This window comes from Egretta garzetta, unplaced genomic scaffold, assembly GCF_000687185.1.
Source record: "Egretta garzetta isolate BGI_Z169 unplaced genomic scaffold, ASM68718v1 scaffold152, whole genome shotgun sequence".
NCBI classification, from domain to species: Eukaryota; Metazoa; Chordata; class Aves; order Pelecaniformes; family Ardeidae; genus Egretta; species Egretta garzetta.
The window spans coordinates 2,034,968-2,054,975 of record NW_009259037.1 but is presented as its reverse complement, the minus strand read 5'-3'; the positions used below and the strand labels follow the sequence as shown (position 1 = coordinate 2,054,975).

At 43.0% G+C, this 20,008-nt stretch overlaps 1 protein-coding gene across 1 annotated transcript in view; it reads right to left on the bottom strand.

The window, feature by feature from the left end:
* ADAM12 (ADAM metallopeptidase domain 12) overlaps positions 1-20,008 on the bottom strand; it is a 191,025-nt gene that overhangs the window by 161,385 nt on the left and 9,632 nt on the right. The window contains exon 2 of the mRNA XM_009634874.2: positions 10,187-10,320. Within this exon, the coding sequence (XP_009633169.1) occupies positions 10,187-10,320 (134 nt within the window). The remainder of the gene's footprint in view (positions 1-10,186; positions 10,321-20,008) is intronic.

Below are 20,008 nucleotides of genomic sequence, written 5' to 3'. Positions count from 1 at the left end.
AGATGATGGAATGGGTGAAACTAAAGTAAATAATGTCATCTGAGAGACACCAGTGTAGGATTTCATCCAAGATTGCTGCCCAAAGGAGCCTGCCATCTCCAACACTCACACAAATGAAGTGTGCCGGAAAATAGCATCCACCAGCGTGCAAAAATTAGGCATCTCAACAAAGATCTGATCCTCCCCTAGCTAGGCAGCAGCTTGGACTAAAAACGTTTGCTCCTGTGCCCGTTTAAGTGGCCTCAGGTAACAAATACAATTCTCCTGAATATTAAAATTATCTGTAGGCTTCCGTCTAAACACACAATGTAAAATGCTGCCAGCTCAACAGGGAGGCAAACCACTCCAGACAGCAACAAACTGGCTGGGAAGGGTTTGGCAGGTTCACCCCCCAAAAGACCATTTTTGCACAGGGCTGCTGAAGCACTCCTCAAAGGATGTGGAGAGAGAAGGAGCAAACATGGAGATGAACCCTGCCCAGAAACTGCCCAGTAGCTCCTGGTGGAGGGAGATCACCACAAGAGGAAGGGGGAACAAGTTCACTTAGCAGGAGCAAAATAAAGTTGATCCTAAGGCAGGAGAGACAGTAAGGGCAAAGGAATGAGGGCAGGACCTAGGAGCACTTCATTTCCTGAGAGTGATTCAAGCTTCAGAGGAAACAACATATTAGCATCCTGGGACTTGGGGCACAGGATGAAAAGGCAATGACAAAGTCAGAGCTGGAGATCTAAATGGAGCTTAATGCGTTCCGGTTTGCCGAGGAGCAACGAGAGGCGACAAGACCCCTGCTTGGACTCAGTGGCCCCATCAAAGTGACCACGTGTGTCTAACTGCTGTATCAGGGTGAGCAAACACGTACATCAGTGCAACCAGTATCACCAGCAGATTTACTGTTAGACTGACCAGAAATACCACAGGAACATCCTTGCAGGACAGGGATGAGATCAAGTCCAGTAAAATGCCAGCAGGCTCTGGCAGCACCCCCACCTCACACACGCATCGTGCAAATGGAAATGCATTGCACACATTATTGCCTGATGCATTTTGTCTCCGGTCTCACTAAGCTTCATCACTCCACCATGTCTACAATGCCGTAAATTGCAATCGTTTTGTTAAATTAAGCTTTGAAGGCTCAATTATACTTTAACACCGTGTCCTTGAGGAAAGACAGTGCACAAAAGAGACACAACTTCCTCAAGATAGAAATTGAACACAAACTTTCTCCTAGGATATCAAAATGCTGTAGATCGTTTTTACCTCATCCACATAAGCTTTTCAAAAACAATTGGCAGAATTTTTGGAAGTCATTTAATTTCTAGAAAAATAGCAACACTTTGAAATCCTTTTGTTGTCAAGATATTACCATCGCATTTACAAAAGGCTTATTATCAATCCTAATTATTTTTTCTTATCAAGCTTTAAACTGCATATAACCCCTATGATTTCTTGTTACAATTCTGAGAAATGAGAAATATTCCTATAGAAGAGGTGATTCAGCTGGGGTTTGAGTAAATCATATTGAAATAGAACAGTAACTCAACAGCAAAGGCATCGGGCTTGTTAACGGTAGGACTCGATGGATGGATCAGCTAAATGTACCTCTTCATCCCAAAACATACACTGAGTACCAATTCAGTTTACTATGGCTTCCTGAGATAAGGGTCTTTGTCACAGTAGACGTCAGCAGCTCTCAGTTTCCATGGTCTTCCCCTGCTCAGAGGACTTGGAAAGGCCCCAAGTCCTTCTGCTGTTACCTGCAAGCCCTCAAACAACTCCTTGCAGGAGCTGAACGCTCCGTATACCAAGAGCACACAGTGGGAGAGCGCCCACCGTGGGAGTTGCGTTGAGTTCAGTTTGACTCAAGGCAATCACAATAAGAATTAAGAGCAAGAGAGATTCTCCTTTTGCCTGTAAAAAAAAAATGATCACATGTTCATAGCTGGAAAGCAAAGTATTATTTTAATCCAGCACTGAAATTCATACCTTACGCTTGCAAGATCTGTTGCAAGAGACGTGAAATAGCCAAGTATAAGCTAAATTAATTCAATATGAAAACGCCTCAGTACAAGCACTTCACAAACCCAGCATAATGCCGCATAATTGCAAGAACTTAGTTTTAGATTTTGATATCGCGTTCAAGGGTTGCTAGCATTAACTGCATCATTAGGATCAAACTATTTTTTCCATTTTATTATGGAAAGTATGATCTATTTGTTTGGGTTTGTTTGTTTTTTAAACACCAGCCTGAAAACTCACATTAAGGAACACCGCTTCAGCCCCACCGCCTTAGAGAGGAACATACGAATGGATTCCTCGAGCTCAGATCTGAGACACTACCTCATAGCTGGTGGGTCACAGGCAGCAAATGCAAGAAAGCACTTCTGCAGAGCCCCATCGCATACAATCGCTGGCAGAGGGAGGCCGGGTGGTACGGGGAGACCGAGCTCGCCCAAGACCATTATATCACTGGCGATCTTTACTGGCCAAGTATGACAAAATTCCTCCCAACAGCTCAGCATGATAGAAGCTCGTGAAAGGGACTTTCACCCTACCGAGGGCTCCAAGATGCTACGGGGAGGGGGGGTTGTCTGGTGGATGGTTGATATTAAACTCTGTTTATTGAAGCAGCAATCTCTCAATAATATCTGCTATTTATACGGTGCATAAACTATTGCACAAAACTACAAACTTAACACACTGTATCACTTAAGCTCAAAATGAAATGGACCGTTTTCTGGGATGAATCCCAATTGCTTAACACTTCCCAGTATGCCCGAGCGTTTCAGGCAGGAAATGAACACTAGTATATCTCATTGGAACTAGGGCACTGATTCAGTGCAGACAGAGAAAAGAATTTCCCCGACTCAATAACCAACACAAAGATTTTATTGGTGGTCGCAACTCCAGGAATTTCTCAAGCCTGTAGCTGCTACGTAAGATCCAGCAAGTCCCTAGAATCAGGATAGACCTCCCAGCATTTCTAAAAAAATTCATAAATGAAATGATGAGATTGATCGATTGGTTAAAGACGGGTACAGGGCTGGCTGAGAAGCAGCAAACACGTCTCCTCCATGCAGACTCCCTCTTGCACCAGACGAGGCGAGAGGGGTGGATTTCAACCAATTTAGCTCACCCTGTGAAGCAATCCAGCCCCATTAGTGTGGTCACAGACGTTCAACCAAGAACCAGAGGAGACGACACGCTCCCTTTTCCTAACACTGTCCATGCAAAAATCATGCTATTTCTGAATTAAACAAATGCAGAAGAGTTATTAGATAATAGAGCATATTTGAACTAATTAGCCCTCACAGTGGCCCTACAAGGCAGGGGTATAGGTATAATAAAAAGCAAAAGAAATAACAGATTGTTTACTAGGCTATTAAATTAATGACTACCAGGCTACTAATTAAAGGCTCAAGGAGCAGATCTCCCAGAGAATTTTATCGCGGATTAGTGCAGTTTCTCACACCGCCGAGGCTGGCTGTGCCAAGCTACATTCCCAGCTGATGACACAGCCGTAGCAGCATGCACAGCTCTGCCTCTTCTATTCGATACTCATGAGTCATAAAAATATGGAGAGGACTATAAATTCTGTTTATGCCTCTCTCTCTTAAGATATGTAAAACAACTAAGTAAAAGAGCTATGAAAGCTGTCCTCTCAGTCTTCAAAGACTTGTTTAAGCAGCGCTGTATGATTCCTCTTAATACAATTGTCTGGAAGTCTAAACTTTGGTAATTATTTCAAACGAAAAAGAACAGCAGGAAGCTCTGTTGAAGGGAATATAAACAATTATCACTTGCACGAAGGCTATGCCAGTTATGAAAGAAACTTGAATGGGTTTGCTCTTGAAAACACTGAGCACTAAATTAATTATCTGACATGGCAGGCCTCTCAGTTGTGCTCCATGCATCAAAACCTACATTAGAGTCACGCAAGAACGCATGCAGGAAAGAGGGGAAACGTGAACCGGCACCGAGACCTTGTTAAATTGAGGTCGTTCTAATGGGGGCCCCAATAACTTCATAATAATACTGAAGCTGGTGTGCGCAGCACAGCTCAGGATGATAGACTGAGCAGCGATAGACTGGGCCTGTTCTGCCACTTTACGAGAGCAATGCAATAATGCAAGAGCATAAAGATGGGATCAAATGGGTAAGGCTCACACTTGGCAGCTTCAAATACATTCTTGAATCTCCAGCATTATTCCTGTGACTTTTTAACAAATTTAAAGTTAGCTTGTGTTCCTTCCGATGATTTTTGTGTTTCAATGGCAAAGATCCCTACTTCAGTAGGTGTTGAGTTAGGCCCTTCCAATAAAGGCATGAAAAAAATGCAAAAAGGTGAAAAGAATCAGGGTAACAGCCAATACATTTGATAAATCTGCAGAATCATAAAGATAACTAACAACTGTCAGAGTGCATGATGCTTTTACAGATAGCAGAGAATTTCACATTGAGGTTCAAGTAATCGGTGTCCAAAATGACATACAGATAATCAAGATTCTGATGTTAGTTTATGAACACAATCCATAACGCGATACTTCACGAATGAAGCAGGCAGAAATGTAAAAGCTACTTCTTTGCAAGCTCAATGAGATGCTATGCATGCTAAGCAGTAGAAAATGGTAATCTTCTGCCACTTTACATGCATAATCTTTTGAGCTGTGACAACCATACAGTTAAAAAACAGAAGAAATATGGTCTAAGTATAAATTTATAGTGGGCCTTCATCTTTATCTTTGCATTTCATTGCTAGAGTTTATATTCAAAGTATAACATAACACCAAGAAAAAAAAAAAAAAAGTGTTGCTACAAGAAAAGGAAATCTGTCTTCCCATCTTTCTTTGCTCCTTTTCTGAAAACACTTCTTTAAGATTTCAATTTGCAAACCTGATTTATAACAGCCCAGCCAGAGAAAGGAAACTGATTCATGCTAGCTCAGAATCTAGCCTTGAAAGCTTAAACTTGGTGAAGAAGTTTTAATGCTCTCTGAATCCACACACACACACACACCCCAAAGGGAAATGAATTTCTGATTTATTTGGATTTAAAAGTGGTAGAATCATAGCTCTTCTTCATCAGGGAACTCTCTGCAGGTCTTCCAGTCCTCTCTGCCCACCATGGGCATCTTTCTTTTCCTTTGCTTGTCTCTAACCCCAACCACAACAGATCCGAATCTCCCGCTGTGTTGAAAGCCATCCAGCATCCATCACCAAACGAGAGGTCTAACCCTCAGCAAGGTGGGGGAAAGGTTGCTTTTCCAATATACTTTTTATATATTGAGGTCAGTGGGCAGTGCTTTAAAAGAGTCAGGTGAGACTCACTGTGATTCAAGCGGATTAAGGGTCTGATCCATTGACAGGTATATTGCGTGCATCCACTTTCTCACAGTAAATTATTTTTAAGAAGTTACGCAGCAAAGTTTTCTCATTGCCCTCTATACATCACCCAAATTTAATGTTAAAAACCAAATTCTCTGCATCATTTGAAAGCAACCTGGACTGGCAACTTGCAAACTCAAAGCAACATAAAGCATTTCAGGGCTTTCCAGTTTCTCGTGTGGCTCTCCAGAAACCACGCCCAGCTCCAAGCAGCCTGGCTACAGGTCCTTCAATATCTTCCCATTCAAATTTGTCTTTCCGAATGGCAATCACAGACTGACTGGAGCATACACCTACGTATGGAGCCGTTTAATATTGCACAGAGGATACAGAGGAGGATACAGCAATCGGAGTTATAAAGTATGTGTGTAAGCATGAAAAGATAGAAATCATAGAATCATGGAATCACTTTGGTTGGAAAAGACCTTTAAGATCATCGAGTCCAACCTTTAACTAACCCTGCCATCCCACCACTAAACCATGTCCCTAAGCACCTCATCTGTCCTTCTTTTAAATACCTCCAGGGATGAGGATTTGATCACCTCCCTGGGCACCCATTCCAGTGCCTGACAGCCCTTTTGGTGAAGAAGTTTTTCCTAATGTCTACTCTAAACCTGCCCTGGCATCACTCAGTAAGGAGAGTCACACCTAACTTGCTCATATGCTTTCAGAAACCTGAGAGGATTACATTTTTCAAAGCACTTGATCAGCCTCATGGTTATATTTGAGTCCTTGCAGGTGCCAGCAACGGCATTACAGGTCCTGTACAGCCAAGACTAGAGAAAATCCCCACACCTGAGAGACACATGCCACAACCTGAGGGCACTGTGTTTACTTGCATAATTGAAGATATAATATATGCACAAAATGCTTTCAATTTCCCAGAAACTTAATGCATTTTAAGATCTGGACTAAACCCTGGATACAAAGCCAACTTCGTTGATGACTCGGTCACTCTGGGAGAATGAACATCAGCTCAGGGCAATGCCACACGGGGATCCCCCCTGGCACTACACCTATTTCATGTCTGCCCAGGGTGGTCTCTGGCAGGCAGTGTTTCCCCACGGTTCCGACCTTTTAAGCATAGAAATGGAGCCAAGAAACCCTTAGTGCCCAGGTGAAATGCTTCCTGCCTAGCGGTTGTCTCTCCATGAGAAGGCAGAAGCTTGAGGCTCCGCTCTAATGCAACCAACATTACCTGACCCACAGCTCCTGTGATGCAGGGATCTGGCACACATTAACCAGCGTGTGTCCCTAACAGGGTGCGAGGATAAAAGCTGAAGCCAAACAGATGGTCCTCTAAAAATCTTCCCTAAAGTGTTCTGTGTACTAAAACATCACTTACCCAACTTTCATCAAACTTGGCTTGATTTGCAAGTCTCAAGCCAAGTTTGAAGAAAAATATTCAGCTGGAAACATGGGGGGAAAGGAGTCTTTTTCCTGTGCTCAAAGAATATGAAAATGAAACAATTTTGTCCAAACCTTAGAAAAATTTAAGAAAAATAGAACCCAACTCTCTTGGGTTTAAACCAAGCACTGGGCGGGGGGGGGGAACAAACAACACGGAATGCAAAGTGATGAACAAATGAAAGAGAGAAGTGGAAAGAGAAGTGGAGCTATAACGTATAATGACCTATCAACACCTTCCATAACGCACACAAAATTTCCACGAAGACGGAAATCACATCTGCATGGAATATGGGCAGCTATTGTTTGAAAGCACAGAGCAACGTTGCACAACACTTCAGGGTCCTGATTTCGCTGCCACACGCCCACTTATAGAGATACTCATCGGTCGTCCTGACTAGCAACAACTGGATACTCAAAATAGCAGCCACTAATTTTAGCAGCATGTTCAGGATTAGCAACGGAATATTATATCCGGTTAATAAAAGAATTTAACCGGGCACCATTAAAATATTCCAACTGAAAATGATCTAAATTTTCTGAGTTCAACAAAAAATGCTAGGAGAAATGTTGACAACCACTAGCTAGATGAACAGCTTCATACAGCTGCAAAAACATACATGCATTTCCATAGTAACTGCTCTTAACTATACATATTTTATTTTGTAAGTGTGCTTCACTATATAAAGTGTTTGCATGAGCATATGCATCCTTTTAAACAGGAAAGAAGCAATAGCATTTCTGAAATAATGCTACTGCAATGAGATCCTGGCCTTGGTCTCTTGTAACTTCAGCTTGGGGTGGGGTGGGCAGGGAGAAAAATCGATCTGTGCAGTAAATGATAGGTTCACTCCAGAAGCAAAACCTGACATTTATACTTAGGGAAACCCAAATTCTTTAAACATAATTTGATTACGTGTCTGATTTTAAAATTGGATTTTTCCTACCATTAATTTGAACCATCATTCTTGGGAAGTACCTAAATCATTGTACGTCCTTGGGAAAGTACACCCTAACTGTATTAAGCTAAAATCAGGTTATAGCTAAGTAACTTTTAAATTTTTTTCTTCTCAGTTAATGTAATTTTATTGCTGCTGGCAAGCAGGTCTGTGTGTTTGTGCGATTAGACATTGCAACTAGCTTCAGCTTTTTTGCTTCTGCTCTGCACGGTGTACGGCATGGACGGCCCTCGACGAGAAAGTCATTAGCTTAATAACAATCCCTGACAGATTCTGAATGAGATATTCCAACAGATATTGCAGTCACTCCTGGGGCAAATAAAAGGACAGTTTTATCTTCAGGATGGGGAAGAAAGAGTATGCTACACTAAATGCCTGGTGTGGTTTCTCGGGGACTAATTGTTAAGCAGGAGTATTTACGATCAAAGGATGGGAGAATGGGGCTATCATTGCGAGGCAATTATCTATACACAAATAACTTTAATACTTTGGCATTTTTATAACCACCACAGTATTTATTTTACTATATATTCTATTGCAGCACCATTCCCCTGCTTCCAAGTACGCAGCACTTCATGCTTTTTTTTTTTACTTCACATAAAATTAAAATAAAATGGAGGAACGCTTTGAAAGGAGTTGAAGAACAATAGGTCCTATTTAACCATCAAATACAACTGTACTTAAGTTCTTGTGTTTTTGATCAATATTTATGTGACAAGCTGTTCATTACTCTTCCCCTCTACCAGTTTAATGTTGTTGTTCTTCCCACAGCCCGATCTGCACTTTTGTGTATTTAATTTATAACAGTTTCCATGGAAAAGAAGTATTCAAAGAAAAAAAAGTGCTGATACAGCACGTGGAGCTCTCTACCAAACCACAAATCTTTTCTAATGTTCATATTAAACTGAAAGCAATTCTGGGAAACAAATTAATGATATAAATCACATTATCATTACTCACATAAAGATACTTTGTTGTAATTCTTTCAGAAAGCTACAGTGAGTAGCTAAAAGAACTCTATATGGAGAACGCCTGTTTCTAATTAAATGCTCTAAAAATAGAGTTGCACATACATCTAGGACCAAGCCATCTGTGTTATCTCTCGAAGATAAGCCCTAATACACCCAGCAATGATACCCCTTTCATCGCTGCAGATAGTCAAAACTAGGACTGGCCCTTCATTCCCATTTAGGAAGGGAAAAAGAAAAAAGAAGCAACATTTTAATCCAGACAAGATTTCTGGAAAGTCACGTCCCTTGTTTCGAAGTCTCTTTTCACACCAACTTCCGTCAATCAGCAGCATGGTTCAAAATCATCTCCCGCAAACGGTGGCAGCAGCCAAGTAGGATTTCTCCATGAAACACTTTCCCAATGCCAAGCGAGCTGTTTGTAACCGGCAGCCTGGGCTGTTTGCGGCGTTTGTGTACGATGGTTTTTGCTTGGGTTTTTTCTTTTTTCTTTTTTTTTTTTTTTTTTGTTGTTCAGTTTTGTTTTGGTTTTTTTTCAACTTTTTAAAGAATTTGATGTTTTTTTCTCCTCATTCTGACAATTAAAAGAACAGTGTAAAAAGTAAGCTGGGACAAAACTGGACCTGAGTTAAAAAGTTTGGATGAGAGAGTCCCATGACATCTTTAGTGATAATAAAACCCAACAGCAACCTGTCTTCATACTTCACGCAGGAGACCAAGGAGACAGAAAACAGCCCTTTTCTCCTAACAACAGCTACAATATTATCAGCCAATATCTGAGGGGAAAAAAAAGGAGGAAAGCTTATCTGGGCCTGTCAAGAGGGAGAAACAAACCCTGCTAGGTCAGAGCCAGCGACAGATTGTCCCCTTGGAGGCAAAGGGAGAGCAGAGCGTCACGGGAGCCTTGGCCCCGAGTCCCCCCGCCATACATGGAACGGCATTTGGGGGCCGTCTCCCAGGACGGGCTCCAGGTAATGCCTCAGGCTGTGGTCAACAAAGCAACAGGATTTACACCTTTCCTTAAAGTTCTTGCTGTCAGACTGTATTTAATCAAACAAACGTGGTTTTGTTGTATTTGCCCCCCCAGTTTTGGGGCTGGTTTGCTGTTGTGTGATATAATCGCAAGCAATGTATGTTAACCTCTCCAAAAAACCTGTTTCACTTCAAGCTCCCAATTCTGCCATCAGAAATAAGAATGCCACTTTACAATAAAAAAAGTATTAATGTCAACCAGAGACCTTATCCATTTTTAAATTAGGTAAGCAACAACTTTAGACAGTACACTCTCTACAAAAATGCCAAAAAATACACTTGTAACAGATAAGTAACAACTTTAGACTGTACACTCTCTACAAAAATGCAAAAAATACACTTATAACAGATACGATGAAAAAAGTGCATTTACCTTCCCCTACAGCCTTCCCATTGTTATACGTCTGACAGTAAAATAACAGGCAAAATGAAGACTAACCTTTGAATAAATGCCATTTACTGGTCTCCACTGTTCTCCATTCAAAAGGAAGGGAACTGTTATCTCATAATCTTTTGAGTGGTCCTTTGGCATCTGCTGTCTGGAGGACTCCAATTTGCTGTCCACATTCTCACCTAGGGACAGGGAGAAGCACTTCACGTGAGTCTGGAACATCATCTGACAACATGAACCTTGTTATTTAAGGGACCTGGCAGCATAACTCAGAAGGAAATAATTCAGGAAAAGAATTAAACATGAAAACATTGTGGAGTCATACTGTCAAGTGTCGAAACCTACACAAATTTCTAAGGGAGCCGGGGTTCTGGGAGAGAAGCATCGAGGTGATTTCCACTGTCAATTAGATGGTGCATTTCTGTAACAGCAGCAGACAAACACTGCACATAAGGAGCAGAGATACCAGGATGCACAGATAAGAAGTTGGGATGCAAGACTTAAATAAAAATAATTTGGAGAGGTATTGGCACCGCTATTTAAAGTGTTACGTTAAAAATTATTCTAGAGTCTGTCCACTGCAGATGACAGCGGGGGGAACGCAGTCAGTGGCTGTCTTTTCAGTGTCATCATTAAGAGGGTAAGCAAGCTGTAGGGATTTAGAAGAGATAAAATCTTATCAGGACTATTTTTCCATAATTAAGGTAAGGAATTAGCCTTGATCATTCCACTCCCCAATTCCTCCTGGAATCATAGAATCGTTTAGGTTGGAAAAGCCCTTCAAGATCATCAAGCCCAACCGTTCCCCTACCTCTGCCATCCCACCGCCAACCTCACCCTGCCCTGGCACAACTTGAGGCCGGTGCCCCTCGTCCCATCGCCCCTTCCCTGGGAGCAGAGCCCGACCCCCCCGGCTCCCCCCTCCTCTCAGGCAGTTGTAGGGAGCGATGAGGGCTCCCCTCAGCCTCCTCTGCTCCAGGCTGAACCCCCCCAGCTCCCCCAGCCGCTCCCCAGCAGCCTGGGGCTCCAGATCCCTCCCCAGCTCCGCTGCCCTTCTCTGGACACGCTCCAGCAACGCAACGTCTTTCCTGTAGTGAGGGGCCCAAAAGTGAATGCAGTATTCCCTCTTCCCAGATACAGTCACACTGGATCAGGTACAAATCAGGGGTGGTAGGAGGGGGAACAGTGCCCCGGGGGTGTAACTGGAGCCCTACCCTCCCTGGGGTGAACCAACCATACGGTTGCATGACACAGGCTCCCTAAGGGCAGGCAATGACCCCAGATTTTTCCCTTATGTCCTTCCCATTTCTGCGGTGGGGTCGGCTGTTCCTCACGCTATGTGAGTTGGGAGTTACAGCACAGATGCAATAACCCAGTTTGGGGTTCCTGAAAGCTCCAGGTTTATTGTACACAGCAAATTCATCGGGTTTCAACCTCGGTATTTTATAATCCTCGGTATTTTATTATCTCCCACACTCTTCTTAATGCACCATCTTACTCCGCTAAACAAGGAAATGTGCAGTTGTCCTCTGTTTTAACAGGTCTGAACTGTGTACAACAAAAGAGTGAATATTTACTTAGCAGCCTCAGCATTGCTATATGAACATGCAAGGAGGTGATGAAGAACTGAGAACCCCCGAACATCAAGGATAAACATTATCATTAGTGGGGAAAAAAAACCCAAAACAGTCTGGAAGAGAATATAAACTCTCATTGAAACACTGCTCTACTCCTACGCAGTCGGATGACTTCAATTCATACTACGGTGTCAAAAAGCTCTTTGCATGTAACATTTATCAAGCGTTTTTCCTCTCACTAAACATACTAATGGTATCACACCTGTCAAAGCACTGTCCTAAAAAACAGTATCATAGTACAAGAGCTGGAAATGGTAATGAGAATAAATCTGAAGGAGAAGATAGGGACGGCTTCCAGATGCCGTGGGACAGTCAAAATGCTGCCGGGGGTTTGCCAAACTCTTGACCGACCATCATGCAAACTCTCTGGTGCACTTGGACCCCAATGAGGATGTGACCTGAGTCTTCGTAGGCACTCTAGAAATGTGTCCGTCCTCCCCTAAGATGGAGAAGGGCCAGTGTTACCTGCCTCCCTCCTTCCCCCTGTTGCCGTTGTGCTAGGAGGTGCCAAGGGATGGTGATGGGGCAGCGTTTTAGCATCTCAACCACGGCGCGGGGCTGAACCATGTGATGGGAGTGAGAAGGGAGCTGTGGGGTCAGACCTGCCCACACAGCCCAGTGCTCACCACTGCCATCCCAGCAACCCGACCTGCCCTCCCTGGTCACCTAACACTCTCGGAGGATCAAGAGCTATGTTTTGGGCAGAATGAGCCCAATTTAGTCACTGTTAGAATTAGCTTAAAAACATCTACACAGTCATTAGTGTTACGCTGAAGTGAGAGGAAAACAAGTTCTGTATTTTCCAGCATGCTTTTAAAAATATGACACTTCCACCCCACCCTCCCCACCACCCCCCCCAAAAAAAGCAACAAAACAACACACTAAGATAAAATAATCAAGTATATTGGGGAGAGGAAAGTTGCTCGTTATATGGGTATTCCTGTAGAGAAAGGGTTCTCTCCCCACCCTCAGCACAGCCCGAGCCCAAGTGGCAAGGGTCTGGGAGCGTAATCCCTTGGAAGGGATGCTCCAAACCGTGCAGATGATTGGGCTCACCCCTGGGGAGGCACATGAGATACCACATCATCCACCTTAGGAGGGCCTAGACAGACCCTCGCAGCTCTTTATTCTGATTATCAGGCATGAAGCTCCCTGCACAGAACAGAAATTTATGAAGCACATCTCAGAGAAATGAGAAAAGTTTGGTGCCCTGATTTTTTTTTTTTTTATTGGCTCACCAGAGCAGCCTCAACTCTCTGAATTACATGACTCAGGCCCTTTATTATTTTGTAGGATTTGCACTCTGAAAGTTTCATGAAATCTAAATTTTAAGGAACCCTATGAGCATATTTTTCCTCCCACGGATGCGCTGTCTACATTGCTTCCACGCACTCTTATATCATGGAGCTGCAGCTAGGTATCAGGGAGCATCAAAATCCTTCTAGTACTCCTACATTGCAAGTTGCCTTTCTTATTAATTCTGCAAAGCATCAACACCACAACATTACCCGAAAGAGAAGAAAAAAAAAGAGAGGGGGAGGGATCAGCATTTGTGCACAGATGTATTATTCCCTCATTATGCGGTATGGTCCAGAAAGTGCAACCACTATAAAAATATAAGGGGAAAAGGGAACAATATCTATACAATTTTGCCACTCCTATTCTACCATGACAAAGCGATGCTTGTGGTGCATAACAAAGTAAGGTTACAGTGAGCGAATTTAATCATACGCACATGCTTATTTAGCTGCACATTGAAAATGCATATCGTGGTGAAGTGTTGATAGTCTGGAGACAGACATCAAGACAGGTTTATAGGCAACAGTTATATCTTTATTGGAAAAGACAATTTATTCGGGGGAAACAAAACAGACAAGCTTTAGGGTTTGCAAACTCTTCTGAAGCCACAGCATTCATAAAACACAAGATCAATTTCTGTCTATAGTTGCTTTGCTTCAGCCAAATATTTTGCTGCTTATCTGAATGGTTTTATTTAAATTATTGGGTGTGATAAAAATCACAGCTTCCTGCAGAAGGCGGAGGAAGCACTACAGCCCAGCCACGGGGCCTCGCTCTGAAGAGCATGGGGGCACATGCTTCACATTATGCACTTGCTTAACTCCCAACCATCCTCAACAGGATACAAAAGAAACTGTGATATGTGTGTTTAAGTCAAAAAACAATGCTTTCCTCATTTAAAGTCATATTTACATGCTATATATATTTCTGAAGGACTACACAACAAAGAAACCTGTACAACCGACAGGTAAACTCTAGACCAGTCTTGAAACACAAAAGTAGGAGGAAGGTAAAAAGGTAGATCCTTTAAATAGGATTCTGCAGCCTGATTGCAAAGCTTCGGGAACACATTGCAGAACACAAGGGATCACAGCCAACAAAGAGCAACCCACACATCTGCGGTGGGGAAGGCAACAACATCGCAAGGGCCACTGAGCCCAACCGAACAACGGGATGCAGGCAGAAGAGATATGGGTAGAGGAAGACTCAAAGTCAGGAGGAAAAAAAAAAACCACACATAAAAAAACCATAAGAGGAGAGCCAGGCCAAAAAACCTGTAGGCATAGAAATTGAAGTGTGCAGGAAACTTTGGAAGAATGGGACAAACAGATGTGCAGCCCCAGAGCAGCGGCGCGGGCTTCTGAGTAGCTGCGCAGGTGGGACGGCTGCTGGCAACCTCGGGGAGCCTGCGGCATGCATGGCCCTCACCTCAAAGCTGGAAACACCAAAGAATTTGTCCCCATGAGGGATACGTCACCCAGGCTCTTGCATGATGGCTGAATAAAACGCAGTCCCAGTTTTCTTCTGTTGGTTTTGGGCCACCCACCTCCAAGTGTAAGCCCAGCCCTCCCAAAGAGCATCCGAGGCGCACCAGGAGAGGAACGTGATGGGACAGGGCTGGAGACCGGTGCTAACGAAGGGGTTTTGTCGCCTTGATCACGTCCCGTGAGCTCCCAGTGCTGCAGTTCTTCATGCACGCAGACGTGCTGGTATTTCCTCTCTGCCACTCTTCATCTCCTTTACCCATTTTCATTAGGATTTCTTTGAAGCTGGAACCATTAGAGTTGTTTGCATTACATTAATAATGAGGCCTCTTCTCTACAGGGACGTTTGGTATTACAGCAATATAAATAGCGTAATAATTGAAATCAGAGAATTTAAATTTCGGTAACGTGTCATGAGAGGGGAAGAAAATCAGGCCATCTGTATTACCAGAGACTTTTATTAGACCCAGGTTTCCTATCTTTTGTGTCACATGCACCTACTTACTCACCTACTTATTTTTCCATTTCAGTGAAATTCTGTCCAGTTCTTCCTGACGCAAGCTCATCTCCCACTTTTTCACATTAAAAACTTCACAGTCGCGTCTATCTGTTTTCTATTTTCAGCCTGCACTGAAGGTAACGCTTTTGATCCACAAGCAGCCCACAAGCTGATGTAGTGCCCTTTATTCTTTTTTTTTTTCCAGTTATATAAAAGATGCTTTGTACAAATAGTGAGATGAGTAGATGTTATCTGTCGGTGACTTTTGTGCAGCTGAAATATTTTTCATCTGCCATGTATTTCAACAACTTTTCTTCTTTGCACAGTATCACACAAGGACTTGTTGGCAAAGAAGTTAAGAACAGTTTTCATCTTTTTTTTTTGCTTTGTATTTCAGTTCCTCTGAACTCTGTGCAAAATAAACTCCGAAAACGCGACGTGACAAATGTTTGAACCGGTAGCGTAGCTGATGAAGTGATCTGCAGAGCTACTTTTTAGCTGTCCTGTCCCAAGTGCTCATCTCCCTCTGAAAGGCGGCAGTAGCACAAGAAAGAAGAATAATCTCTATATTTCAAGCTTTTATGTTAAAGCGGGCTTAAACTACAGCTCTGCCCTTTGTCCTCTTCCTCTGGGCACCATCAGGCTGCAGTGCCCATACTGGAAGTTAAGTCAGCCTTCGGTTTTTTGTTTCCTTTTTTCTTATTAAATTATTACATACATTTTTAAACATGGGAAATTTTATACTATTTTAAGGAGTCATTTGTGACTGTGCTGATGAGCTAAGCTGAACATCTGGCAGTAGGCACAACCTGTAGATGCCGTCCCGTGTAGCAAAATACGACATCCGTAGGGAAAATGCAAGGGGTTACTTCATGCTTATCGGCTGTGTGGGTAATCAGCACTTTAAATAATGTTTTTCCTTTGACAGTTGCAGTTTGGCTTTGTGTTCTGAAGAAAAGTGACCCAATAGTAGCATCTAACATGTTAAAATATTGCTGCTTCTAATTTGGTCAGCGAATATCATCTATTAAAAGGTGGACAGGATGTCCGAATAAAACATAAAATGCTGTAAAAGAAAAAAAAAAAGTTGGACTAGATGACCTCTAAAGGTCCCTTCCAACCCAAAACATTCTATGATTCTATGACATCTTTGTTTAACGGCCACTGCCTCCTGAAGAAGCCCAGACACATTTCAGCTTTGGATTTACTTAAAATTAATAAGCTTTTAGCCAGGCAGTGCAATTTATTTGTCCTTATGGTAAATAAAAAGGTGAATGCTCTCAGTACTGAGCAGGTCTGGATAAAACGGGCTGAAGTGGAAGGAAATAAATAAAATCCCCCTTCAACTGCATACCCCTGCCACCCTGCTAGCGCTGATTTTGCTCCCTGCTCCCCTGGCACAGCACAGGAGAGAGGAGCCAGACCTGGGGTGGTTTATAGAAACCATCCATCTGTTAACACACAGATTTACAACAAAGCCAATGGATGATGCTGTGATTCCTTCCCACTGTGGATGTGCACCTTCCAGGAGTCCCATCTGCACTTCTTGTCCCCCACACATTAACCTGGTCCCATCAGGGCCCCTGGGTGCCCTTACAGCCCCAGCACCCCATGACAGCCCAGCCTGGGGCTATCAGCCCTGGCCCCAGCGATGCCACTGGATGCCCGTCTCCAGCCCAGACCACAGCCCCAGGGTGCTGTGCCCAGAGACCCTTCACGTCACCCACTGCTGCTACTGTGAAGTTATGAAAACAACAGAAGTGGGGGAATAAAAAAAGGGGTAAATTAAAATATATTATCCTTGTGTTACCTTTCACATTACAAATGGGCTCAGAACTGTAAGTCACAGCCTATCTACTTTTTCCTCTGCAACAAAACACCAATGCACCGTTATAATCTTTGGCTAGAAAAGAGTAACAGAAACGAATAATCTTTCCGCAGACTGAAAACAGCTACCAACACTGCTCTGTATCGCAGGGCTTTGGCAATGCCGTGGAAGACAGAAAAGGCGTACTTTATCCATTTGCCCCCTCATTTGCTTCGGCTTCCTCAGCTTAGTTCACAGTCGGTGGGATCCATGATTTGGACAAGTCATTTCTGGCGATGGAGGAAGGGCTATACAAGGCGGCTGCCTCCTATGCTCACTGGACCCTTGGCCATCAGTTTTGTGGCAGGGTAGGAGGCACCCCCCCAGGTTCTGCCACCAGTCGCCTTCCCCTATAGCCCAGGATACCTTGGGACTGTCTGTGCCACCAGTCCCAGCAAGCTGGGCAGGAACCCCAACAGAGGCACCCACTGCCAGCAGGGACACCCATCAGATGGGAAAGAGCTTTATCCCCCCCATTGGTTGCTTCTCTCTCCTGTCTTATTTGGGATGGTTCTTTTATCAGCTCCAGACTCAAAATAGAACTTTTTTTATCCAAAATTACCAAGCTCATATACTGAGGGAGGAGAAGCAAGTATTTGCCCTTCAAGACAGGGGTGAATTTAAGAAATTTAAGAAGGGGGTGAAACTCGGCAAGAAGCAGAGACTACCCACCAAGCACATGGCCAACCAACCAGGTAAAGGAAGATTACTATCGAGGTTCAGTAAGATCATATATTAGGATCAGTCTTAGTATTTCTATCAGCAGCCTTTACTCAACATGCACAAGTGTTCTCCTGAAATCCAATGCTCCAGGTTAGGACACAACATCTGCATGGAGAAGGATGGGAATATTACAAAAGAATCCAATAACCTTCAGGCTGGAGCAAAGGGTTAAAACCAAGTAGTACAGAATGGAGGGTTGCACTCTTGGGAACCGATAAGTTTTCTGCTCTAAGCGATAATCTTCAAAGGCAAATGACACAAGAAAGACCCGTTCATGCTGTTCGGTATAACACTGATGTCTCACAAAGCAAAGACAGTCCTGGAACGATGCATGAAAAGGCCTGTTTCCAGTGAATATCAGATATTGAAGTTACTCCTGAGAGTTACTGATGCAAGAAGATCTGGAATACTGCAAATATTTCTCCTCACCTGCATTAACAAAATATTAATTCAGCCTGGAGCCGGTGGATTGGAAAGGCTGCCAGGGCGAGCAGGGAAGTGGAAAGACTGAATTACAAGAAGAGAAATAAAAGAATTACTTTGCATAATCTAGAAAACCAAAGATTACAGGACCCATGATTGTCCTTTAGCTTTATATACCTCTTGGTATTTATCTTGCCAGTGCTGATATATTTATAAATGGTATAAAGTGGCTATACATAAAGTTAGATAGGAATGCAATACAGAACTCCTGAGCAAAGAGGATCACATCCAGTTCTTGTGCATCAAGGAAAAAAAAATAAACTTGCTTTAAGTGGAAATTGTTAACATTAGGACTCAGACTATACCATGCCAAAAAAACCCAGAAGCGTCACGTATCCAACTAGTTGGACAAGGAGTGGGGATGTGCGCTTCCAGTCCTCTATTTCACTCCATCTTTCAGCAAAAGCCAAAACATTACCCAAGCTAAACATTATCCAGACACAGATCTTGCTGAAACCACCTTCTCAAATGGTACCCATTCTGTCTGAGATAGGAAAAATAAATTGTCACTCATTAATATAAAACATGCAAATTATATCTGATAATAAATATGAAAATGCTGCAAAATAAACCAGTACAAGATTTCCAGGGCATAATGGCTAAAGAAAGCAAGCCCAGCAACTTGCATAGGGACAAGCAAGCAGTAGCTTCCCTTAAAGTCAACCATCCATCCGTCTTAAACTTCACACTAACCACCAGCTGAAAACATAGACACCCTCCCAAAAGAAAGGACAAAAATCAGAAACTCCAGCACCCTGATAAGGCGCTTCCCATTAGCCCACTAAGAGCATGTAGACAGCTTTACAAAAGACAGCATATAACAGACCAGACTCTGCCCTCATCTCTCTGCAAGCCCAAAAGTCTGGGCAAGATCTGATTGTGCATAAAATAAAAATCTTATCTTTTGCTGTAAAGTTTTCATTAGTTCAAAAAATTACTTTATTTTTGCAACTAATTTCTGCACATCTAAGCAGCGCCTTGATTCTCTCCACAAAATCTAGAAAAATTAGGCCTTTCATGGCCTGCCTGGAAAATAATTATTAAAAAAAAAAAAAAAAAGCAAGCCACCTCACTTTACACAAAGTTTTACTTGTTTTCTCATTCCTCCCCCCATTCCCAAACCCAAGACCTCAAGCATTTAAGCATAAGTAGCTTTTGAAAAACTACTAACTCCATGGATCTTCTAGGGCTTCAACCTTGCCTTTTCCTTCACATTGCAAAATTATAACTCACGTACAAAGTGTTCAAAATATCAAAAGTCAGCAAAGGTCTTTGATAAGCCCGAGGACAGGCAAGAGCAAGATGAGTCCATGCATTTCCGAGTTTAATTTTCTGTTCTTTCTCCTTCTAATGAAAGAAGATCCTCTCTCCAACTTGACAGGTCTATCAACTTTGGCCTGATCGCTGGATGGCTTTGCAGCGTGTCCACTTCATCTTTCACACCGAGCACTTGTGCGGGCCCTGACTGCCCGGATGAGAAATGGGAGCTTGAGGCACACTGATCCCCTTTAACTCTACCGCATTAAAACGATGCTTTTTAATATTTCAGTTTTATAATTCTAAGAACTATCCCCTGTCATCACTTGCTCCTGCAGGAGTTATTCCCTTCCTAAATCTAATTCTGCTGATGAAATAATCTGCGACAGAAAACAGCCCACCCACCCCTCCCCCCCAAAATCCCATAAACTCCATGGAAAAAGTCATGTGTGCAACATTTTAATATGGATATGGGAGCGAAAGCTTAAATTTGAAGGTAACTTGCTGTTCTTCTCCACCAAAGGCTCTGCAGTCAGTGTCACTGCACGACCAGCTGAACAAACTAATGACACATTTTAGGGCAAAAAATAGGGGGGGGGGGGGGGGAAAAAAAAAAAACAC